Source organism: Pseudochaenichthys georgianus, chromosome 18 (genome assembly GCF_902827115.2).
Source record: "Pseudochaenichthys georgianus chromosome 18, fPseGeo1.2, whole genome shotgun sequence".
NCBI classification, from domain to species: Eukaryota; Metazoa; Chordata; class Actinopteri; order Perciformes; family Channichthyidae; genus Pseudochaenichthys; species Pseudochaenichthys georgianus.
The window spans coordinates 537,936-563,533 of record NC_047520.1 but is presented as its reverse complement, the minus strand read 5'-3'; the positions used below and the strand labels follow the sequence as shown (position 1 = coordinate 563,533).

General features: G+C 42.0%; 1 protein-coding gene across 1 annotated transcript; it reads left to right on the top strand.

Annotated features, from left to right (window-relative positions):
* The first annotated feature begins 5,682 nt into the window (after window positions 1-5,682).
* LOC117463567 (toll-like receptor 2) lies at window positions 5,683-23,482 on the top strand. Its single transcript, XM_034105884.2, has 12 exons — window positions 5,683-5,791; window positions 7,700-7,938; window positions 8,696-8,852; window positions 9,684-9,833; window positions 10,890-11,090; window positions 11,940-12,062; window positions 12,894-13,044; window positions 17,026-17,190; window positions 19,806-19,985; window positions 20,355-20,495; window positions 20,996-21,486; window positions 21,998-23,482. The coding sequence occupies exons 2-12, from the start codon at window positions 7,701-7,703 to the stop codon at window positions 22,407-22,409; spliced, it is 2,409 nt and encodes an 802-aa protein (XP_033961775.1). The 5' UTR covers window positions 5,683-5,791; window position 7,700; the 3' UTR covers window positions 22,410-23,482.
* The last annotated feature ends 2,116 nt before the right edge of the window (window positions 23,483-25,598 follow it).

Below are 25,598 nucleotides of genomic sequence, written 5' to 3'. Positions count from 1 at the left end.
GGTACCGCTCCACCTCCCGCACAAGCTCCGGCTCCTTCCCCCCCAGAGAGGTGACGTTCCACGTCCCCAAAGCCAGCTTCTGCCGCCCGGGTCTGGTCCGTCAAGACCCTCCGCTTTCACTGCCACCCTTCTGGCAGCGCACCCGACCCCATCGATGTTTCCCGTAGGTGGTGGGCCCGCGGGACGGAGAAGCGGAGGTGTTGCCCACGTTGCCTTTTCGGGCTGGGCCCGGCCGGGCTCCGTGGCAAGCCCGGCCACCAGACGCTCGCCGACGAGTCCTCCTTCTGGGCCTGGCTCCAGAAGGGGACCCCGGGCTTCCTCCGGGCCGGGTATCCTCACTTCCTGTGTCGTCTTTCATGAGGTCTTTTGAACCAATCTTAGTCTGGCCCCTTGCCTGAGACCAATTTGCCATGGGAGACCCTACCAGGAACACAAGGTTCCAGACAACACAGCCCCCAGGTTCATCAGGGCACACAAACCTCTCTACCACGGTAAGGTGCTGGTTCTTCAGAGAGGCAATTATGTTTGTATTTAATGTTAATTGTAAAGATGCGCAAATCCCATTAAATCAGAATAAAGCGGTTTATTTGCGTCAAACATCGGACACTATTTTGGATTATAACGAAGTCAAATCTGAACACACAGACAAGATAGTTATATTTCTATATGCTTTCCGATAATGATGTTAAATCGGGTGAACACCGGGAAAAAGCGACCACAAATCCGCTTAGAAGTCACAGAAAATAGTTTCTCCTCATTCCTGCAGAACCTGTCTGAAAATCTTCACATTTCTATGTTTTCTTCAGTATTAAATTAATCCAGAGATAAATTCAGATAAATTCAGATAAATCCAACAGTTCACTGCAAACAAGAGCTCAGTGCGGACGATTCGGCTTACTTTTAAAGGTGCAACTTGTCCAGGAAGTAACAAAAAAGAAGAAACAAAAAAAACAAAAAACGGGGATCAGGTGCTTCCGGTTTACCTCCAGTGAAAAGACCCGGATGTGGATTTTCTTTTAATGTTTATTTGATACAATCATTTTTTATTATTAACTTAATAAGACAAGGTTAATTTTTTTATTAAATGAAAAACGAATCCATCAAAAATAATAACTGAATGGTTTAAACCAGTGTTTTTCAAAGTGGGGGCCCCGACCCCCCCAGGGGTCCACCAGGGGGCGCCAGGGGGGGTCACGCAAAGTTTGAGGGAAACAGAATTTTTTATTTAAAAAAAGAAAAAAAAGTTTTTCTTTTTTTAGATGTTATTAATAACTGTATATTAATCAATCTATGTGTCTTTTGATGCCAATCTTTTAATATTTTTTGTTTTTGAATCACACGGACACCCTTCAAGCCAATCAGAATGGAGCTGCCGCTACTGCGAGTGAAAATCTGCTCAGCTTTTGGAGCGAGTGAGAGCGAGTGAATGTTTCGCTCTGCAGCTGGATGAGAGCACTGATGTAGCAAATGTCGCAGAATTGCTTGCAAACATCAGATTTATTTCAGAAGACAACTTTGTTGAGGAAATATTATTTTGCAAAGCACTGGAAGGTAGCACCACATGAAGAGACATTTCCCAAGTTTTAGACAAGTACATCATCTCAAACGGACTTGACTCTTCTCGTTGTGTGGGTGTGTGTTCAGATGGGGCAGGGGGGCTACGACAGGCAGAGAAAGCGGAGTGACAGCTTCGATCAGGCAGAAGGTGTTACGGCCTATAGAATTTTGGACCCCAAAGCAAAAGACTGGAGAGAGATGGTCAATAAACAAAAAGCTTTATTCAAGCAGAGAAAGAAAAATACGGCAGTGGAGTCAGGAAGTTGGCTGGCAAAAATCCAAACAATAAATCCAAACAACGAGGAGAGCAGCGAGACACACCGGAGGGTCGAAACACAGAGGAATTATCTGGCAGGGAAGTAGCATGAGGACCGGGCTTTTATCTTTACAGGTAAAGAGGTGAGTGGAAACAGGTGTGCCTCGTCTGCTACTGGGAGGAGCCAGACAACTCCCTGTCACACGCCAGCCCTGCAGAGGAACACAGAGAAGAGAGGGGTGAGACAGGAAATAGCACACAAAAGCACACAACAAAAATACAACTAAACAGAATCATAACAGTACCCCCCCCTCAACGGACGCCTCCTGGCGTCCTACCAGGCCTGTCCGGGTACCTCTCATAAAAGTCCCTAAGGAGAGCAGGGTCCAAAATCAGGGAGCGGGAGACCCATTGACTCTCCTCTAGTCCGTACCCCTCCCAATCCACCAAGTACTGGAACCCCCGGCCTCGCCTTCGTACATCCAACAACCGCTGGACGGTGAAAGCAGGATGATTGTCAATACTCCGGGGGGGAGGAGGGGGCTCGGCCGGAGGGCTCAGAGGACTGGAGGAAACTGGTTTGAGAAGTGAGACATGAAATGCTGGGTGGACATTCAAGGCAGCAGGCAGCTTGAGCCTAACCACAGCGGGGTTAATAATCCGTTCAATGACAAACGGGCCAATGTACCTGGGTGCCAGTTTGCGGGAGTCAGTCTGGAGTGGCAGATCACGGGAGGACAGCCAAACCTTCTGACCGGGCTGGTAGTCCGGGGCTGGAGTGCGATGGCGGTCTGCAAGCCTCTGGTTGCGAGCAGCAGTGCGAACGAGAGCTGCCCGAGCTTCATGCCAGACTCTGCGGGCCCGCCGAAGATGCCCCTGTACTGAGGGGACTGCCACATCCCTCTCCTGGGCGGGGAAGAGAGGGGGTTGGAACCCAACAGAAGCCATGAATGGAGACATTCCTGTGGCGGAGCAAACCAGGGAGTTGTGGGCATATTCAACCCAAGGCAGGAGGCCCAGGAGACTGGATGGTGAGAAGAGACACAGCGAAGGGCTGCCTCCAGGTCCTGATTCGCACGCTCAGTCTGGCCGTTGGTCTGCGGGTGGTAACCTGATGACAGACTGGCCGACGCCCCCAATGCCTGGCAAAAGGCTTTCCAGACTCGAGAGGCAAATTGCGGACCCCTGTCAGAAACAATGTCCAGAGGAATGCCATGCAATCTAAAAACATGCTGGGTGATTAGTGTAGCAGTCTCCAGAGCAGAAGGTAACTTAGGTAGGGGAACGAAGTGTACGGCCTTGGAAAAGCGGTCAACAATCGTCAGGATAACTGTATTTCCTTCCGATGGGGGAAGACCCGTCACGAAGTCCATGGCGATGTGAGACCAAGGCCGATGAGGAATGGGAAGAGGGCGGAGAAGACCAGCAGGGGCGCGGTGGGATGCCTTACTGCGGGCGCAGATGGAGCAGGCGGCGACATACTTCTTGGCGTCAGAGGACATGGAGGGCCACCAGAAGCGTTGTTGGATAAGGCCTAGAGTCCGAAGTGCTCCTGGATGGCAAGCTATCTTCGAATCATGTCCCAACTGGAGCACTGAAGATCTGGCGTGCGGTGGAACGAACAGCCGACCCGGTGGACAACCCTCAGGAGCTGGATGGTCCTCTTGTGCCTCCAGGACCACCCTCTCAACCTCCCACCTGGCTACTCCCACCACACAGGAGGATGGAAGAATGGTTCCTGCGGAATGCTCCTCAACCGGAGGAGCAAACTGACGTGACAGGGCATCTGCCTTGATGTTCCGTGATAGGTGAGGGTGAAGCTGAACCGGCCCAGAAAAAGTGCCCATCGAGCCTGGCGAGAGTTGAGCCTGCGAGCAGAACGGAGATAAGCTAAGTTTCTGTGGTCCGTCCATACCACAAACGGATGAGTTGTGCCTTCAAGCCAGTGCCTCCATTCCTGCAGGGCTAAGACTACTGCCAGAAGCTCCCGATTTCCCACATCATAGTTTCTTTCTGCCGGGGAGAGCCGGCGGGAAAAGAAGGCGCAGGGATGCAACTTCTGGTCGGAGGCTGAGCGCTGGGAGAGGACTGCCCCTACACCAGTGTCGGAGGCATCCACTTCGACCACGAAAGGGGCTGAAGAATCAGGGTGAGATAACACAGGAGCAGAGGAAAACAAACACTTCAACATAGCAAAAGCAGCCTCAGCTTCAGATGACCACACAAAGGGAACCTTAACTGAGGTGAGCTTGGTGAGTGGGGCGGCTGCTCGACTATAGTCACGAATAAACCTGCGGTAAAAGTTGGCAAAACCAAGAAACCTTTGGAGTTGCTTTCTCGTTGTAGGAGTGGGCCATTCGGCCACTGCCATGACTTTGGCAGGGTCGGCTCTGACCTGTCCCTTCTCCACCACAAAACCCAGGAATGAAACAGAGGAAACATGAAAGGCACACTTCTCAGCCTTAACATAAAGTCTGTTCTCCAGGAGTCTCTGCAGCACCAACCTCATGTGTTGGACATGTTCTTGGGGGTCACGAGAGAAAATGAGGATATCATCAAGATACACAAAGACAAATCTGTTACGGCCTATAGAATTTTGGACCCCAAAGCAAAAAACTGGAGAGAGATGGTCAATAAACAAAAAGCTTTATTCAAGCAGAGAACAAAACATACGGCAGTGGAGTCAGGAAGTTGGCTGGCAAAAATCCAAACAATAATCCAAACAACGAGGAGAGCAGCGAGACACACCGGAGGGTCGAAACACAGAGGAATTATCTGGCAGGGAAGTGGCATGAGGACCGGGCTTTTATATCTACAGGTGAAGAGGTGAGTGGAAACAGGTGTGCCTCGTCTGCTACTGGGAGGAGCCAGCCAACTCCCTGTCACACACCAGCCCTGCAGAGGAAAACAGAGAAGAGAGGGGTGAGACAGGAAATGGCACACAAAAGCACACAACAAAAATACAACTAAACAGAAGGCCCCAAATGTAGTGGCAACGCACTGCATGTTCCATCGGGAGGCACTTGTACACATCATTTTTTTTAAAACAGGGGGGTCCCCGCCCGAGGATAATGCTATATGGGGGTCCTTGGCATGGCAACATTTGGGTTTAAATAACATTTAAAATAATAAAATAAACACTTTTAACTTAAAGCTGGGGTATGTAATTTTGGAGAAACCGGCTCGAGCGCGTTAGAATTTGAAAATACACAACCGGAAAAAATCTGCCACTTCCTCTCAGAGCCCCTCCTCCAACACACACGAACGCGCACATGATCAATGAGGGCACGAGATAAGTTTGTGCACAGATGGGAGGCTGACAGGCAGGTAGGCCATCCAGTTACTTTAGCCGGCTCAGATGATTGGATGTACTTTTTACAGTATCACGGCTTCCACAGGTGACATTTTTGTCGATTTTTTGTCAAAGCACTTCAGATATTCATTGCTATCGTTTCTCAAACTTACCTACCCCACCTTTAAGGTAAAGTGTTCTTTTTAATCATTAACTTATTTTTAAAAAGGGGGGGGGGCTTTTTAAAAATAATAATATAATACAATTAATAATATAAAAGAAAATAAATAAGCAAATTATTTGTATTATTAACTGGATAAAATGTGGTTATTTGACTTAAAAATGAGTATTTCTATATTACCTAAGCTCACATCTGGAGTCTTGTTGAACTTTATCACAATTAATTTGAATAAAACTGATATTTAGGAACACAGCATGTTCGCCTCTGAAGACCATTGACATGCACTAAAACCAACAGAACACACCAGGAGAGGAAACCCCACAGAAGAAGAATAGCGCCTCTTTATTAACTGTCGTCATGCTCCGATGCCTCTTCACTGATGCAGTGATGTTCATGCTCACTACCTCTTTGTCAGTGAGTTTGACTTCCTCTCTCGTAAAAAAGCAGTTTACCTCCATTTTAATCATTAAAGCGGTTCAGGCTCCAGCTCCGCAAAACAAATCATGTAAGTCTCATATTTACGATCAAATCCTTGAATGAAACGTGAAATGTACTTTTTTTATGTCACGGTCGTCCTTTGCTGATAAGAAGTCATTATTTTGGGTTCACGAGGAACTTTCTAAATACAAAGTTTGCACCCCCTGGTTCTGGTGAAGGCAGACGCTACAGCTTCATTATTAAATTAATAATATTTTAAAATGTTTTGGGTTGATCCTTGACTTCCAATATTCAATTTCCACATAAAATGGTAAATGTATTCTTATTTTGTATTAATTTGACCATAATAAGTTAAATATCTTGTTTCATTCACAGTGTGTGGGCGCTGTATGCAATGCACTGTAGGCCTAGTTCTGTTGTTATCTCATATTGATTATTAATAGTACTACTAAAAACAATTGTAAAAATGGAGGACAAGATGAAATGTTCCTGTCCACATGAAGAAACGTCTTCAGCCGCTTGAGGAGACATGCGTTCACTAAAAGGATAACTCAATGCATCAGTTACTCATTCTTTCAAATGCTTGAAAAAACAACATGAATTTAAAAAGTGATGGAAGGATTTTTCTTTGTTTTGTTTCATCTTCCAAGTTTCATACCATAAGGATTAAGAGCTGTAATGCTGCCGTTACCAGGGGCAACGTAAACTGAATATAGAGTTTTATTTCTTGGTGTTTGTGCCTTTGTTGGACGTGTAGAACATCGGAGACAGAAAAGGGGAAATGACATGTAACAGAGTTCTCAAGGCTTCACTCTAACGGTACAGAGTGCACCTCTCGTAAAGCCGTTGTATTTACATAAAGGCTTTTTGAAAGTCATAATAAAACTTTACAGACTTCCTCTTTCTATACATCACAGTTCCTCCGAGTTTCTTTCACTTTTGTCACGTTTCCGTCAGACATGGGGAGTAATGGATTACATGTTACAGGATTATCAGCACATAAACAAGGTAACTGTATTCCCTAACAGTTCCAATCAGATTACAGTGTTAGGTTTACAATAAGGATAGATTATAGAGTGGTGCAGGAAAGAGTCAGGAATGAAATCCCATTGGATAAGATAAGATGCTGCCTTAGGTAGGTTGACACGTACGAGGAGTTGTAGAAATGTCTCACGAAATCTCACTTAATCATAAGTATTACTGTAACTTCATTCTCCGTTTATTTCCCACGGTTTGAATTCACATCTAGCCTCTCATGTCCACGTCCTTAGAACAGACAAAAGGCTGCCTCTACAATCAGAATGCCTTTATTAGTCCCACGGAGGGGACATGTGCGTAGTTACAGCAGGAAAAAGAGCCACAGACAGCTTAATGTTACATATGTTCAATATGTGATATGCATTTTTAAAAAGTACTAAGTTATGATACAATAAAAAATATAATAAAAAAAAAAAATGTACGTAATACACATCCTGTAACAGTTCTTCGGATTTAGCAGCCAGGTATATATTACACAGGTATTAATAACCATTGGTTTGTAATTAACATGTATGTGAGTTTCAACCGTCTGGTCCACACTTCCTGTCATGTCAACGTGCTCGCTGAGGAACTTCCCCTTCCCTCCTTCTGTAGGGTATAAAGTGTTTGTAGTTTCGGTTGTATGTTGTCAGATCGTGTACGAACTGTTTGGTTTAGAGACTCTGTCCTTTCAGCTGAAATAGATGAACTTGATTAAATAACAACAACAATAACGTTGCTTTAAACTTCTATTGTTTGTTCATTTCTTGCCAAACAGGTTGTTTCTGTTTTTGTGTGGAATTGCCTCCACACGAGGAATTTGACTTGATGTCATGGTGCATACATAAAAGTAAATTATAAAAAATAAAAACACAGAGAACTATTTTTTAAGGGTCCAACACAGAAGCAGGTAATCCTTGCACCCCTGTATTAACCTCTTTTGTTCACCTCTCTGCAGAATGGAGCTGTTGACCAACCTCTACCTCCTCCTCTCATTCGCCATGTGTCGAGGTCAAAGGTCGTCCTGCGATCGCTGCGACCCTCGACTCGCCTGTGACTGCTCCCACGCAGGATACACGCTTGTTCCCACGGTAACAAACCGCGCCCTGACCCTTGACCTTTCCTTCAACGACATCGCCGTGGTGACCGGCGGCGACCTGACGGGACACGAGAAACTGCGGATTCTGATTCTACACCGTAATGTTGATAAGGGGTTTATTTTGAGCTATTCTAAAAGCATACTTTATTTGTTTTACCTTATAGAAATGTAATCTATTATTATTATTACTACTATACAGTGTATACTAATTTCCCAGAGTTAAATGCAAATCCATTTTTATCTTTTGTATAATGTCAATTTCTGGATTTTCTTTTTTGATATTACTCTCACTGTTAAAATAAACCTATATATATAATAACATAATACAATATAGATTGTTCATTTGTTTGTAAGTGGGCAAACTAACAAAATCTGCAAGGGATCAAATACTACTTTTCCTCCATTGTATATATCCCTGCATTTTACTTGAACTATACTCCCTTTTTTAGGTTGTATTGTATATATAGCATTGTTGGAGAAGCCTAGGAGATATCTATAGTGGCCGACAGGTGCAAACGCGCTACAAAACACGCCCACTAGGAGAAATGTGAGAAAGTGTTTGTAGCTGTAGTGCATATAACAATAAAGCCTTTCAATCTTTGATGGGTTTTACAATTTGAGAGCATCAAACCTTGATTTCTGCTTCGTTTTGCGTCCTTGGCAATGACAAATGACCAATACAAAACCAGGTGTAGTGTTGACCAAAGATCCATGCCTCATGGTGATGTTTGAAGATGGAAATAGTAAAAAATCACTGATAATCAGCGGACCACAGTATGATCCCTGTGGAACTCCGGATGAAGTTTTTGTCCAAATTTCTGATCTTTTTTAAACCTAAATATTGCTTTCCTCCAGGTAACAGACTGTCTGAGATCCATCCGTCAGCGTTTGACTCTCTGTGGAGTCTAGAGCAGCTGGATCTGTCCGACAACCAGCTGACTGCCATCAACCGCAGATGGTTCAGTAAGCTAGGAGCTCTGCAGGAACTCAACCTGCTCCACAACCCGTACAGGTAACATGCTCAGGGTTATATTCAGATATGGCAAAAGTACACAAATCCTTTACTCAAGTAGAAGTACAGATACTCGTGTTTAAAAATACTCTGGTAAAAGTACAAGTACTGACTAATCTTCTTTACTCAAGTAAAAGTAAAGAAATATGGGCTTTGAAATGCACTTCGGTAAAAAGTACCCATAAACTTTTGTCCTGGGGCAAGACACTTCACCCTAATTTTCAGTATTCACTGTTCCATGTCTGATATGGGTAATATGTAATGGAAAGCGCTTTGAGCATTCGGAAAAGTGCTCTAATAAATGTTACCAAACACATATTAAAACTAAAGTAACAAACCTGTTTTGAAAATGTAAGAAGTAGAAAGTAAAAAGTCGTCAGAAAAAAAAGTAGTGGAGTAAAGTACTGATACCAGAAAAATGTACTTATAGTAACAAAGTATTTGTACTCCACTACTTCCCACCTCTGGTTATAGTTTATTTTGTTAGCTGATATTTATATCCAACTTACAATAAATGCAATCAATGTTGACGATACAAATTCAGAATCCTGCAAGTGCATTAGCTTCAAATGAGCCAAGTGCTGTTGCATTAGCTTTACAAAAAAAAAAAACTTATGCTACAACTTATTTTGAGATTTAAGGGCCAAGGTGCAGTTGAAACAGGTGGGATTTTAATCCACCTCGGATGATGCCTAGACTTTCCTCAGTCCTGATATCCATAGTAAGCTTGTTCCCCCATACAGGGTAGTAAACAGATGGGTTTTAGTTCTGGGTCTGAGTGTACAGAACAAGCTCAAAGTGTCTACATATTGTGTGTTTTGTGTCCTCCAGCTGCCTGGGATCTCGTCCAGTGTTGCAGAGGCTGCGGAGGCTGAAGAGGCTGATGTTCGGAGGTCCTGCTCTGGAGGAACTGAGGAGAAGAGATCTGTCTGGAGTCTCTCAGCTGGAGGAGCTCACTGTGCAGGCAAACAACCTGAGGAGGTAACTCAAATGCTGGAGACACTGAAATGGATAAGTGTCAGACAGACGTCAACTTATACTTTGTTACATTTTGTCAGAAATATTACAGTGACTCACTTACCACGTATATTAGCACAAAGGTGTATAGCGCAGTATGCTCAACATAACTATCAAACACGACATGCAATAGAAGGAAGGTTCGTATTAGCCTAATCTAAATCAAATATGAGACAGAAAACAGTCATCTACTGTCAGCTGGAACTCTTTATATCATTCAGGAACATTCTCATGTACAATTCAAAAGGTTGCTAAACAATCATCTCAGTACAATTGAACTGTGCCTGTGGCTGTGTACTTATTATTATTATTATTATTATTATTATTATATACAATTGTTTGCATTTTTTTGTTTGGCCTTATGATGGTTACAATTTTAGTTTTCACTTCATATAGCACTGTAAATTGCATGAAATGATGAGCTGTTTTGTTTTATGAATGCTTGAGAGTGTGTGGGAGGACCCCAGGAAGAAGAGTCAATGCTCATGCTAGTGCTAATGGGGATCCTAACAAAGAACAAACAACAACGAGGTGCGAGACTGAATCTGTGCTGGTTGTTTTCCAAGAAGTATCAAGAAACGAATCGTGAGAGAAAGCACGGCCATGTGGTCAAGGAATGAGTCCTCAATCCTGCAAATGAGAACGCATTCAACCACCTTCTTGTTCTCTGTTGTCCCCTGGTCTGGAAGTCAATGGTTATCTGAATGTGTTTTTGGTTGTTAGCCGGAAATAAGGTCTGTGGTTAAGATATTTCTATTCCAACCCTAACCCTAACCCTAATTTCCTTTAATGGGGTTGGTTTGCAATAACACAAAACGAAATAGATTTGAAGATAGAGGGTAAGGTAAGGACAAAATACCAAATGACTTATTAATTATTATTATTATTATTATTATTATTATTATTATTATTATCAACAATAATAATATCCTAAATATTTACCCAGGTTACAATTTTCTCATGTATAAATGTTGTCTCACTATTTCCAACTCGATGGTCCTGTTTCTCTCCATGTTGCAGGTACGAGTCCGGAGCGCTAGCTGACGTCTGGCCATTGGGTCGAGTCACTTTAAGCCTCCATGGTCCGTTTCTAACAAACATAGCTTTAGCTTCGGATGTGATCGGGGACGTGTCCTACCCTGAGACGCCTATTATTCTGAAAGACCTGCATCTGAATCAGTCCGTTCAGCCCTTCAGAGAGATGGCCAGGCGGAGAGTCAGGTCTGTACACAATATGTTTTCCTTTTGTTTCAGTGCTTCTATTTTCCAATGCTGAAGTAACACAAATGTCCCGTAGCCTCTCTTAATGGTAGCTCTTCTTCATCAACTGGCATATAATGTAAACTTTAGAAACAAGATGGCTAATCCAAAAGTTAAAATAAACTCTTAAGTCTTGTCTAGTTGTCCAATAAACATTTTCCAGAAAGTAAAAGATGAAACATTTCAGCACTGAAAATATCGGACAAAATCTACAATACTAATTGTAATGCAGCACTCTTTCAATAAGCCACATGCTAACCAATATAAATCACCACATTATCAGACAAAACACAAGCGTCTAATTCTCAAATCTACACAAACGAGTGAGTAAACATATTAACTAACACAGGAGTCGAAGGAATTGACTGGTTGAGCGTTCATAACGTTAGATTTATACGATTCTTTGCCACAATTAATACCACTCACCTTGCCTATAGTAGAATGTAAACATTAGAAACAAGATGGCCACCCGCACAGAACAATGCTGAAACTACTTCACTACTAACTGTTAGCGAAACAGCGACACCTGGTGGCCCGTCAACAGTGCTACAATCGTTGATAATCCTTCACCACATGCTTTAAAGAGCTTGGAAACACTTTAGATCTGCATTTAGGTCCAACGAAAGTGCCTCAAAATAATTAATACAAATGTTAATTGCCCAGAAGATTAACAGAACAACATATGTAGAATATCACAACATAAGACATGCTGGAAGGATTTATATATTGTGAGATGTAATTCAAGCAAGTAACCCTAACCCCAGAAAATGGTGACCAAACCATTCACTCTTCTATGATGTCTTTCTTCAGGAGAATTACCTTCTGCAACCTTTCCGTGTCCGATAAGGGCATTGTTGACTTCCTTGAGGCGGTGGATGGCGAGCCGATCACCTCCCTGTTCATGGACGGCGTCACGCTGATCGGCGAGGGCAGGTAGGAAAACAAACATCCATCAGTCTTCTTTCTGGATTGAAAGGCAAGCAAGTTTATTTATATAGACCCTTTCAACACAAGGCAATTCAAAGTGCTTTACAACAATGAAAAACATTAAGAAATAGTGCAGCGGAAACACATTACAGACTGGCATTTCAAAACATAAAAAGCAAAGATAATAAAACATGAATATCACAGGTACATGAATAAAAGTTACAGTGCAGTTTAAGATATGAATAGCTCAAGTCTTCAGCCTGGGCCGCAGCGGACCGGCAGGTTTCTGGGAGTTTGTTCCAGATATTTGGAGCATGATAACTGAACTTCTCCAGGTTTAGTTCTGACTCTGGGGACAGAAAGCTGACCTGAAGACCTGAGAGATCTGGATGGTTCATCATTTAGCAGCAGATCAGAATAAACCATTCAATGCTTTATAAAGCAGCAGCAGTATGAAGTCGCTGACAGGAAGCCAGTGTACAGACTTCAGAACTTGACTGATCCTCTTTCTTAGTGTTAGTAAGCAGCAGCGTTCTGAATCAGCTGCAGCTTTCAAATTGATTTTTTAGTGAGACCTGTGAAGACACCATTACAGTAGTCCAGTCTACTGAAGATAAAAGCAAATCCTGCTGAAAGGCTTTTTAAAAACCCTTCGGAGATAGAAAAGCGACAGACATAGGGACTTTTGGATGTAAGCCACACATGTGCAGGTAATGTGCGTACTGTACTGTCCCCCATACGTGAGTTTATATTGTAGTTATAAATAAAAGCCGCTTCATTGTGATCAACTGTTGGGCGAATGACTGCTTGATAATGTGCTTTGTTGGTTGGTGTTAGGTGGGAGAAGGCCAGATTGACCGATCATAAAAACATCGATGAGTTCTTCCTACGCAACGTTGTGGTGCTGAATGTCTTTCAGTTCAGCTCGTTGCTGCAGCTGGGTTTTTTGCTGCAGTACCCCAGAAAGGTGTCCATCATAAACTCTCAGGTATCTGTCACATGGGGTTGTCTGAATGTTAAAGGTCACCTATTGTGCAAAATCCACTTCTTCATGTCTCTTCTACGTCAACATGTGTCCCCTCTTCTTCATGTCTCTTCTACATCAACATGAGTCCCCTCTTCTCCATGTCTCTTCTTCATCAACATGTGTCCCCTCTTCTTCATGTCTCTTCTACATCAACATGAGTCCCCTCTTCTCCATGTCTCTTCTTCATCAACATGTGTCCCCTCTTCTTCATGTCTCTTCTTCATCAACATGTGTCCCCTCTTCTTCATGTCTCTTCTACATCAACATGTGTCCCCTCTTCTTCATGTCTCTTCTACATCAACATGTGTCCCCTCTTACATGTTGAACTCAAATACCTGTACTTTCTACTTCTTACATGTTGAACTCAAATACCTGTACTTTCTACTTCTTACATGTTGAACTCAAATACCTGTACTTTCTACTTCTTACATGTTGAACTCAAATACCTGTACTTTCTACTTCTTACATGTTGAACTCAAATACCTGTACTTTCTACTTCTTACATGTTGAACTCAAATACCTGTACTTTCTACTTCTTACAGGTTGAACTCAAATACCTGTACTTTCTACTTCTTACATGTTGAACTCAAATACCTGTACTTTCTACTTCTTACATTTTGAACACAAATACCTGTACTTTCTACTTCTTACATGTTGAACACAAATACCTGTACTTTCTACTTCTTACATGTTGAACCCAAATACCTGTACTTTCTACTTCTTACATGTTGAACTCAAATACCTGTACTTTCTACTTCTTACATGTTGAACACAAATACCTGTACTTTCTACTTCTTACATGTTGAACACAAATACCTGTACTTTCTACTTCTTACATTTTGAACACAAATACCTGTACTTTCTACTTCTTACATGTTGAACACAAATACCTGTACTTTCTACTTCTTACATGTTGAACCCAAATACCTGTACTTTCTACTTCTTACATGTTGAACACAAATACCTGTACTTTCTACTTCTGACATGTTGAACACAAATACCTGTACTTTCTACTTCTCACATGTTGAACACAAATACCTGTACTTTCTACTTCTTACATGTTGAACTCAAATACCTGTACTTTCTACTTCTTACATGTTGAACTCAAATACCTGTACTTTCTACTTCTCTCATGTTGAACTCAAATACCTGTACTTTCTACTTCTCACATGTTGAACACAAATACCTGTACTTTCTACTTCTTACATGTTGAACTCAAATACCTGTACTTCCTACTTCTCTCATGTTGAACTCAAATACCTGTACTTTCTACTTCTTACATGTTGAACTCAAATACCTGTACTTTCTACTTCTCACATGTTGAACTCAAATACCTGTACTTTCTACTTCTCACATGTTGAACCCAAATACCTGTACTTTCTACTTCTTACATGTTGAACTCAAATACCTGTACTTTCTACTTCTTACATATTGAACTCAAATACCTGTACTTTCTACTTCTCTCATGTTGAACTCAAATACCTGTACTTTCTACTTCTCTCATGTTGAACTCAAATACCTGTACTTTCTACTTCTTACATGTTGAACTCAAATACCTGTACTTTCTACTTCTCTCATGTTGAACTCAAATACCTGTACTTTCTACTTCTTACATGTTGAACTCAAATACCTGTACTTCCTACTTCTCTCATGTTGAACTCAAATACCTGTACTTTCTACTTCTCACATGTTGAACTCAAATACCTGTACTTTCTACTTCTTACATGTTGAACTCAAATACCTGTACTTTCTACTTCTCTCATGTTGAACTCAAATACCTGTACTTTCTACTTCTTACATGTTGAACTCAAATACCTGTACTTTCTACTTCTTACATGTTGAACATAAATACCTGTACTTTCTACTTCTTACATGTTGAACTCAAATACCTGTACTTTCTACTTCTCTCATGTTGAACTCAAATACCTGTACTTTCTACTTCTTACATGTTGAACTCAAATACCTGTACTTTCTACTTCTTACATGTTGAACTCAAATACCTGTACTTTCTACTTCTCACATGTTGAACTCAAATACCTGTACTTTCTACTTCTTACATGTTGAACTCAAATACCTGTACTTTCTACTTCTCACATGTTGAACTCAAATACCTGTACTTTCTACTTCTTACATGTTGAACTCAAATACCTGTACTTTCTACTTCTCTCATGTTGAACTCAAATACCTGTACTTTCTACTTCTTACATGTTGAACTCAAATACCTGTACTTTCTACTTCTCTCATGTTGAACTCAAATACCTGTACTTTCTACTTCTCACATGTTGAACTCAAATACCTGTACTTTCTACTTCTCTCATGTTGAACTCAAATACCTGTACTTTCTACTTCTTACATGTTGAACTCAAATACCTGTACTTTCTACTTCTCTCATGTTGAACTCAAATACCTGTACTTTCTACTTCTCACATGTTGAACTCAAATACCTGTACTTTCTACTTCTTACATGTTGAACTCAAATACCTGTACTTTCTACTTCTCACATGTTGAACTCAAATACCTGTACTTTCTACTTCTCACATGTTGAACCCAAATACCTGTACTTTCTACTTCTTACATGTTGAACTCAAATACCTGTACTTTCTACTTCTCTCATGTTGAACTCAAATACCTGTACTTCCTACTTCTCTCATGTTGAACTCAAATACCTGTACTTTCTACTTCTTACATGTTGAACTCAAATACCTGTACTTTCTACTTCTCTCATGTTGAACTCAAATACCTGTACTTCCTACTTCTCTCATGTTGAACTCAAATACCTGTACTTTCTACTTCTTACATGTTGAACTCAAATACCTGTACTTTCTACTTCTCACATGTTGAACTCAAATACCTGTACTTTCTACTTCTCACATGTTGAACCCAAATACCTGTACTTTCTACTTCTTACATGTTGAACACAAATACCTGTACTTTCTACTTCTTACATGTTGAACTCAAATACCTGTACTTTCTACTTCTCTCATGTTGAACTCAAATACCTGTACTTTCTACTTCTCTCATGTTGAACCCAAATACCTGTACTTTCTACTTCTTACATGTTGAACTCAAATACCTGTACTTTCTACTTCTCTCATGTTGAACTCAAATACCTGTACTTCCTACTTCTCTCATGTTGAACTCAAATACCTGTACTTTCTACTTCTTACATGTTGAACTCAAATACCTGTACTTTCTACTTCTCACATGTTGAACTCAAATACCTGTACTTTCTACTTCTCACATGTTGAACCCAAATACCTGTACTTTCTACTTCTTACATGTTGAACACAAATACCTGTACTTTCTACTTCTTACATGTTGAACTCAAATACCTGTACTTTCTACTTCTTACATGTTGAACTCAAATACCTGTACTTTCTACTTCTTACATGTTGAACACAAATACCTGTACTTTCTACTTCTTACATGTTGAACTCAAATACCTGTACTTTCTACTTCTTACATTTTCCAAACAGCTGGTTCCTTTAGTCTGAATGTGTGTTGGTGGCGTGATCATTATTCTGTACAGTCATTGCGTGCCTATTGGTTGGAACACGATCCGTGTATCCATCACTTCCTGGTCTTCTCTAAAGAAGAGGGACCAATGGAAACGTTGTCATGTTGCCGTTGGTCACCATGGAAACATTCATTAGCTAACAATGACATTATTGTTCTATTCATATCAAGGGAGGTCAGGTACTCTTTAAAGCAGCTGCTAGTTATGGGTACTTTCTACTGAAGTACACTTCAAAGCGTCTTTACTTTCACTTGAGTAAAGAAGTTTAGTCAGTACTTCTACTTTCACCAGAGTATTTTTAAACACGAGTATCTGTACTTCTACTTGAGTAAAGGATGTGAGTACTTCTGCAATCTCAGAGTATAATAGGGGACCTTTAAGAATACAATTAGGGGATATAATTAAAATGAGCTTTTCCACTCGAGGTGTTCGTGATGCCCTGTGCCACAACCCACCTGCTGCTGAACCTGCAATACCTGGACCTGTCCGACAACCTGCTGACCGACCTGACTCTGACTGAGACGCTGTGCAATGGTGACGGCACGCTGAAGGACCTCCGAGTCTTAAACGTCAGCGGAAATGCTCTGAAGGTACCTCCATTTAGACCTAAAGACGTATCATTGAGGGCGACTCTTGTGTTCTGATTTTATAATTCTTTGTCAACTGTTAATATTCTGGGCAATGAACATTTGTATTGATTATTTTGAGGCACTTTCGTTGTACCTAAACGTAGATCTAAAGTGTTTCCAAGTTTCTCAGGTGTCGCTGTTTAAATGCAAGTTTTTGTTTTTTATCCCTTGTGGAACACCTGAACTTTTGAAAGATCTTCCATAAACATTCATCTGTTTGCAACTTACAAATTATTTATCTAATACAGGGGTGTCAAACTCAATTTCTTCGCGGGCCACATTAGCATTATGGTTGCACTCAAAGGGCCGGTTGTAACTTTAAGACTATATATATAAAAATACATATATAAATATTTAATATATATAAAATAATATATTATATATTACATTATTGCCTCTGCATTGGATTATTATCGGATAGGGTCATAACTTCATAATTAACTATACGTCTGAAAGCAGAAGTCTAGGGCGAATTATTGCAAGTCTCTTCACTGAGAATGTCACAAAATGATTTTTTTTAAAAAGAATATTTTGAAGAAAAAAAGTCAAATTCTGAGAAAAAAAGTCAAATTCTGAGAAAAAAGTCAAATTTGAGATGCATTGTGGGATATGTAGTTTATGGGCAACGTGCTTCTGTAAATCGGCATGTAACCGTATAATAAAAATATTATATTCTTTGCAAGCTCTTGTGGTGCCATATTAAATGAAGTCGCGGGCTGGATTTGGCCCCCGGGCCTTGAGTTTGACACCCCTGATCTAATATATCATTTCCAATTACTTGTATATAGACTCTTCTTGCACTATTTCTACTCTATTTTATTTGCACTATTTGATCAGTTTTATCATGTTGCTCTGTTGGAGGAGCCTGTGACCTGATATGTTCATTGACATGTCTACACTCTAGCTATGTAAAAATTATGATAAAAGCCTTGAATCTTGACTGTGGCTGCGAGGGAGTGCAGTCGTCTTTCAATCAGAAGGTCGTTGACGTATCCTTGGACAAAACACTTAACCCCGAGGTGCTGCGGATGTCCAACGGTGTATGAATGATGACATGTAGTATCTAAAGAGCTTTAAGGGGTCGTAAAGCGCTATATAAGTACAGTCCATTCACCATTTACCATTGTTGTGGTTTTATACAACATATATACCACCTTGTAATTACAAAGAAGGTCCATCATTCCTAATTTACCATAATATTTACCGTGGTAATCGTAGGCTGTGTAGTATTATATATCCTTTATTTAACCAGGTAAAAGTCTCATTGAGATTCAAATCTCTTCTTCCAGAGCGACCTGGCCAAGAGGACAAAATGAACAATGTTAATACAAATGAACAAAGACAATCCAGGCAGACGGTCGTAAAGCACAAATGAAATGGCACATTAACCAGTCAATATGCAAATAATAGAAACTATTATAAAACATGAAAAACTGGCACAATTTAAAAAGGACTTCAGTTAAGGCCCTGTCACACTGTCCCGAAATTGACACCCGATGGACACACGATAAAGGAAATGTTCAAATTCGGCTCTGATCGTAGCATCGGGCCGTTCGTGAGGGCGTCTAAGCCATCGTATGACCGCTGGTGGAGTTTCTCAGATTCCGGCAGCAACTTCGTGAGCGACAACTTCGTAAGGCACTCGTGAGGGCATCTTGTCAAGTCGTGTCATCTTCGTGTTATCATCGGTGCATTCGCCCTCACTCTGATCGGGGCGAATGCCCGATGGCACCGATGATAACAAGATGCCCTCACGATGGCCTTACGAAGGGCAACATGGACACACAAATTGAACACGAAAATGAACCTTCTCAAGGTCCTTCTGCAATTTGTTGGCATGCCAAAGATTTTGCCACCGCTCACGAAGTTGCTGCCGGAGCCTGAGAAACTCCACCAGCGGTCATACGATGGCTTAGATGCCCTCACGAACGGCCCGATGCTACGATCACAGCCGAATTTGAACATTTCCTTTATCGTGTGTCCATCGGGTTGTTTTATTGCACAACAAAATCATGTAAACATATCATGTAAATAACCCAATTTGTGTTCTGTGAAACTAAAAAGGATATAATATATTATTTTGAAGGAGAGTTGACAGGAAGTTGTAGTTGCTATGGAAACAACATTACGGAGAAAACGTAATATTTTCTACACATAAAGACGGAAAAAGTAAAGAACAAAGTCTGAAGATATCAGTACAGTATCATAGTACTCTAACATAATTGTTTGTGTTACTTTCGTTGCAGTTGTACGTCTTAAATGTAATGTAAATGTTGCCTTCGTGTGTGGTTCGGGGCCATCTTCGTGCGAAATTCACAATTCCATATTCGTGTGTCCATCGGGTGTCAATTTCGGGACAGTGTGACAGGAGCTTTATGGGATACAGCAATCACGTCGACCAATGGACTCTTGTTCTCTGTCCTTTAAGATGGACCTGAATGCCCCCATAGTTATACAATCTGAGAGTTCAGCTCCTCCTGTACATTATTCCAAGCACATCAGCAGTACTCCTTTCAATCTAAGAATACATTGAAGAATAAGGCCCCAGATTTGAAGACGACGTTGCTTCTCTGCAGTCTTTGTCCACGGTGAGCCGGCTGGTGACAAACCTCTCCAAACTGACCCACCTGGACGTCAGCAGGAACGGATTCATCTCCATGCCCGGGGGCTGCTCCTGGCCTTCCACCCTGCGATACCTCAACATCTCCTGGGCCAAACTCACAACCATCTCCCCCTGTCTACCCGAAACTCTGGAGGTACTGAGAGAGTAATCCAATACAGAACACACTCCAACAGCTGTGAACACACCTCCACCCCTCAAAGACCGTCATCACCTCAAACATTCATACATATTTATCTGGCATTTATGGACATTTTTAGCATCTATTTAGGAACACAATTACATTTACACTTTTGTAGTTTTGAATATTGACAGTTTATCGCCTGTAAAATGTGTAAATATGTAAGTTGAGATCTAATGTAGTGTGTATTTCTATTACTGACGTGAGAGATGCCAACGGAATTTTCTTATGCCTTTGATGACAATAAAAGATATTAGTACTGCTTCTTGTACTTAAGCAATAGATCTTAAGACTTTGTCCACCATTGTTTTTTATCCTCCACAGGTTTTGGATCTGAGCAACAACGATCTAAAAGCCTTCTTTCTGATCCTTCCCTCCCTGAGAGAGCTCCATCTCTCTGGGAACAAGATACTGAGCCTTCCCCCTGGATGGATGTTCCCAAACCTGCAAACACTGACCATACAGGTGAGGACCAATCTTAATATTTCTTCTTGTATTCTTCAAGCCCCGGGGAATGCGCCATATTATAGTAGTGGCCAAACGAATGTATTGCATGCAGGGTTTCAATAGTTAATATAAAAATATGAATCAGAATTCCTATATTCGTCCCACAAAGGGGAAATGTACGTTGTTACAGCACACTGTAGAAAGACAGTCTTATATAAAAGGCATGCACATTCATGTAAAGAATTATTACAACTGGCAGAAGTACACATTCGGGTTGAGAGTAAGAAGCAGCAGTATTTATACAATGAAGAGAGTGTAACATTATGGAATATTAAGTGTGTTATACAACAGTAGTAAAATGATTACTGCACATAGATACATAAAGCTTCATGTACTGTACTGGGGTGTGTCCATTCCCGTCTATCCGCTTCTCGGCATTGACTTTGCTTCTGGTGTGAAATCTGTCCGGGGCTACAGATGAAAAATAGCATCATAACCCCCTGCTTGCTCTTCCACAGTCAAACACCCTGAACATGTTCACCCGTTCGGACCTCCAGGCATACAGACGCCTCCAGGACCTCTGGGCGGGCCAAAACAAATTCGTCTGCTCCTGCGACTTTGTCTACTTCCTCCAGTCGGCCATTAAAGGAGGCGAAGATGTGCATTTATCAGACGGAGAGGACGCCTACGTCTGCGATTCCCCTCTCTACCTGCAGGGGGAGCCAGCGGGGCGGGTGAGGCTCTCTGTGGTTGTGTGCCGGCGGGTTTTGTTTGTGTCCGTGAGTTGTGTGGTGGCGTTGATCATTGGCGTCTTGGTGTGTGTCCTGCTGTGGCGCCTTCATGCGTTCTGGTATCTCAGGATGATGTGGGCGTGGCTAAAGGCCAAGAGAAGCTCCCGGCGGCGACAACGAAGAGAAGAGCTGCTATCTTACGACGCCTTTGTGTCGTACAGCGAGAGAGATGCTAGCTGGGTGGAACACTTCTTGGTACCCGAGCTGGAGGAGCCGAGGTAACCTCAAACACACTAGACTTTAATTCAAGGTCACCTGTTATGCAAAATCCACTTTTTCATTTATTTTATACATAAACATGTGTGAAAGTTTCAGGGAAAAGATTCACTCGCTTTTTGTCCTGATTTTCTATAAAAACCTGTCTGAAAATGAGCTGATCAGATTTTAGCCACTTTATGATGTCATAACGATTTGGCTTGTGTAACCATTAGCCAATCAGCAACCAAGGTAACATTTCCAAATCGGCCAAGCCATTTTTAAACTACTGTCTGCATGGGCTACAATGCTAATCACCCAACCTATCCTAATTGTGCACATTTCCTAACATATGCAGGTTAGCATCCGGCAGTTTCTATGTGCTGGGGACCCTACTAAACATTGCTAGCATATAACGTTGGGGTCCTCAACATTTACAGGTTCAAAAAAGGACTCTATGAGCAGCTGGCAAACAGACCATCAGCCAAATTCTGTTTAGAAACATGACCTGCTCTCTGGTTTTTACTCTCACAGGGAGAACGATGGAGACTCTCTGAATCCCCGACCTCTGACCCTGTGCCTCCACAAACGGGACTTCCTTCCCGGTCACTGGATTGTGGACAACATCATGAGCGCCATGGAGCGCAGCCGGCGGACCGTCTTCATTCTGTCCGAGAACTTCGTCCAGTCCGAGTGGTGCCGCTACGAGCTCGACTTCTCCCACTTCCAGCTTTTCGATGGGGAGACCGGCAGTAACGCGGCCATCTTGATCCTGCTCGAACCGCTGTCCAAGGACGACATACCGAAACGCTTCTGCAAACTGCGCAAACTCATGAGCTCCACCACCTACCTGGAGTGGCCTCGGGAGGAGGAACGGAGCGGGGAATTCTGGAGGAAAGTCCGCAACGCTCTGAGAGACGAAGAAGAGGAGGAGGAGGAGGGTTGAGAGGGAAAGTCATTTGCATTTTAGAGTGCGTAAGTGTTGCCCAATGAAAGGTACGGCAAAAGCCCTATGAATACCCGCATTGGTCACAACGGTCAAAAAGTTACCCCTATTTCTGGCTCCGTAACGGAAGTGCTTTGGTGAAATCCGCTCTATACAAATAAGACCAAATAATGTGGTTGTATTTCTGTATTTAACACATGTACCACAGTACTGGTGTCAAAAAGAAGCCACCAAATAGTTAATGAGGTTAGTTAAGTAGTCTGTAATGACTCAGTAAACAATAACGTCGCTTGGTGGCTAGCTAGCTAACAGTCGTAACATCACATGTGCAATTTAAAACAACACTTATTGGTTGAAATTCACACACTGCCCACGTGTTCACAGTGCACAGCATGGCAGTGTACGGAGGGAAGTATCCACATTGAGACACAGCATTAGGGTTCATCCCAAGTGGGACATTTAAACTTAACCGGAACATGTTCTGGTGCGCCATCTTGAAGACCATCCCAAAGCGTGAGGATCGAGGAAAGATGAGCAAGGAAACACCTGAGCGTCCTTTAGTGAAGTTTCTGAACCGCCGATACGCCCCCTTATTGTGCATTGGTCACTCATTGGACGCTGCATCTGATTGGACAGAACCAATGCATCTCAACATCGATTTGGGAGGGTATGTCCGACAAGTGGTGTACATTTCTGAAACCGTCAATCGGGCGATCAAGCTAGATTCTGCTGAGTTGCTTTGTGTCCCAGTACAGACACAGCTTTTGGTCTTCACGTAATCAACAGTCTGCATTAATCAGATCATTCTGGTAGAGCCAAGGGTTTGTTTGGCTCAAATATTACTTTGCAGGGGTTTGTTTTAATGACAATGAGAAATAAAAAGGCTTTGATAATTCCAGGAAATATATTGTTGTTGTTTCTCATTAAAGGGGAGGGTGAAGGGCCACTAGGGGGAGCTATAGGCTTACAGCTCGTTAGGTCCTAAATAAACTCCAGCTGGTAATACTTCTGTACTTTGACCAAGATAACATTTTGCATCCAGGACTTTTACTAGTGATGTTTTTTTACTTATTTAGATGAGTGCCTTTTTCTTGAGTAAAGGATTTGAGTACTTCCACTTCCTTCTTGTCCTATGATAAATGTGTTCTTTATGAAGCAAATGTTGCTGTAGTTTTCTTCAGCTCTGAAAGGTGTGGTGAATGTACACCTCCCCCAAATCAAACTGTTTGAATGACACATTTATTCAAATATGGCTTGAAGGATGCTTGTTCGGCTAACAGAGTGCTTGCTACACTGTGTGTTGGGACATTACTCTGGCCTGTTCCCTGTATTATGTATATTATCACACACTCAGAAACACTGATTATAGTGTGTTTGGTACTTATCTATTAACCACATTCGAGCCGTAACATCATAACCTTTTTCAGGTGAGAAAAGGCAAAGTGATGGAGCCCTCAATCATCATTGTACCTGCAGCATAGAGAAGTCCCAGGTTGTTATTTCAGCTGATATGGAAACAAAATGTTATCGCCTGTTAAGACTGAAGGGTGGAAATGGTGGGAACAATTCACAGTCTCCTGCTCTAGGACTTCAACACTGCCGTATTATGTGTTAGAACTTCAGGTTAAAGCAGGCGTTTTCAAAGTGTGGGAAGGTGAGCCTCCCCTCAGAGAACATAAGAACAGCCGCGCCCCCCCCCCTCCTAATTATTATTATTATCATTGTTGTTGTTGCTATAATGCAGGGGTATTATGATCCAGTGGAAAGTCCTTACCTACTGGCCTAGTTAAATCAAAGTGGTTACTTTCTTTTGGCTGGGCAGTGTAGTTTTACACACCGTCTTATTTGACTTTCTCAGGACTTAAAACAGTTTTTTGGGGGCAGACCCCCACAAAGAAAAAAATATATTTACACACGTCATCTTAACAGTTGTTTATGCTCATCGAGTCATCCGTGAGCAGAGCATCAAGTTGGCATGCCTATTACGGCCGGTCCACACAGCAGTGTTAAAAAAATCTTCCAACGTTTCTGCCGATTCACTTTGAATGGGGTGACGTCACTTTGCCTCACTTTTCGCCGAACTGCATTGTGTGAAGCAAAGCGGAGATTTCCAGGCATCGATTCAAAAGTTGAGCAATGTTCAACCATCCATGTGTTCAACTTTTGAATCTTCTGAAGCTTTCAGTGGAAGCGTCAGCCAATCAAACCGCTGCTTGTGTGTCAGGGGTGGGAGATTCATGTGATTGGTTGTTGGTCGAGCTTCAGACACGCAAGCTTTTTCCAAAGCCGCTGTGTGGACGGGCCGTTACAGCTGAATGCGGCGATTACCATCTTGTTCAGCAAAACGCCAGACGTAATAAGATCCAAAGCTTTAGTGCGTTTTTATTCAATGCTGAGTGCAGCCAAACTTCACAGTCTCTTCTCTGTCATTGTAGACCGCAAATACCTCATTCCTTCCGTCTACTTGAGTCCGAATGCGCAGTCCCGTTCAAATGAAATCGCCGCCAATGACATTTCATCGCTCGCGCCAGGGCCGGGGGAGGGGTTACAAGGCGGTTCGCGTCTTGTGCTGCATTCACTTGCACTCGGACATTAGGGATTTTGTCTCATAACACATTTATGAGACAAAATGATGAGCCACAACTTTTATTTCAAAACAAAGCTGATGTTTTCTGCCAGACGCTGTCTCCTCTCTCCCTTTAGGTAACTTCACAAAAAATCGATTAATGTTCCCGCTCGCATACAGTTAGCTGAAGTTAACTAGCTAGATGTCACTGTTTCTCTTTTTGTTCTCTCACGCTGGGCCTCCCCTGAAGCTCTCTGGCGCCCCCCAGGGGAGGCGCGCCTCACCCTTTGAAAACTGCTGGGTTAAAGTATAATTATTTACTTTGCATAGCGTCACCAGCTTTATTAACCTCCACCTGCCAAAGAAACTGTTTGTCGGCTCTATTTTTGGTCTTTTGGTTCTTTTACTCGCCGGAAGCGGGATAAGGGGCTAAACATAAGTCGAATAACATAAGAAAAATCAAACACAAGAAACTGATTTTGAAGAGATCAACCAAATATCAATTCACACTTAAGGAGCTTCCAATAAATGTTAAAAGAGAAAATATATCAACAATATAACAAAAATATGGCATTCAGTTCACTGCCTAAAAAAAAATCATAAAATATACATTCATATATTCC

Excerpts from the sequence above, each read along its gene's own strand:
- LOC117463567 (XM_034105884.2), top strand. The coding sequence starts at position 7,701 with ATGGAGCTGTTGACCAACCTCTACCTCCTCCTCTCATTCGCCATGTGT. Across the intron at positions 8,853-9,683 it reads CTGCTCCACAACCCGTACAG|CTGCCTGGGATCTCGTCCAG; the intron begins GTAACATGCTCA and ends TGTGTCCTCCAG. Across the intron at positions 12,063-12,893 it reads ACGCTGATCGGCGAGGGCAG|GTGGGAGAAGGCCAGATTGA; the intron begins GTAGGAAAACAA and ends GGTTGGTGTTAG.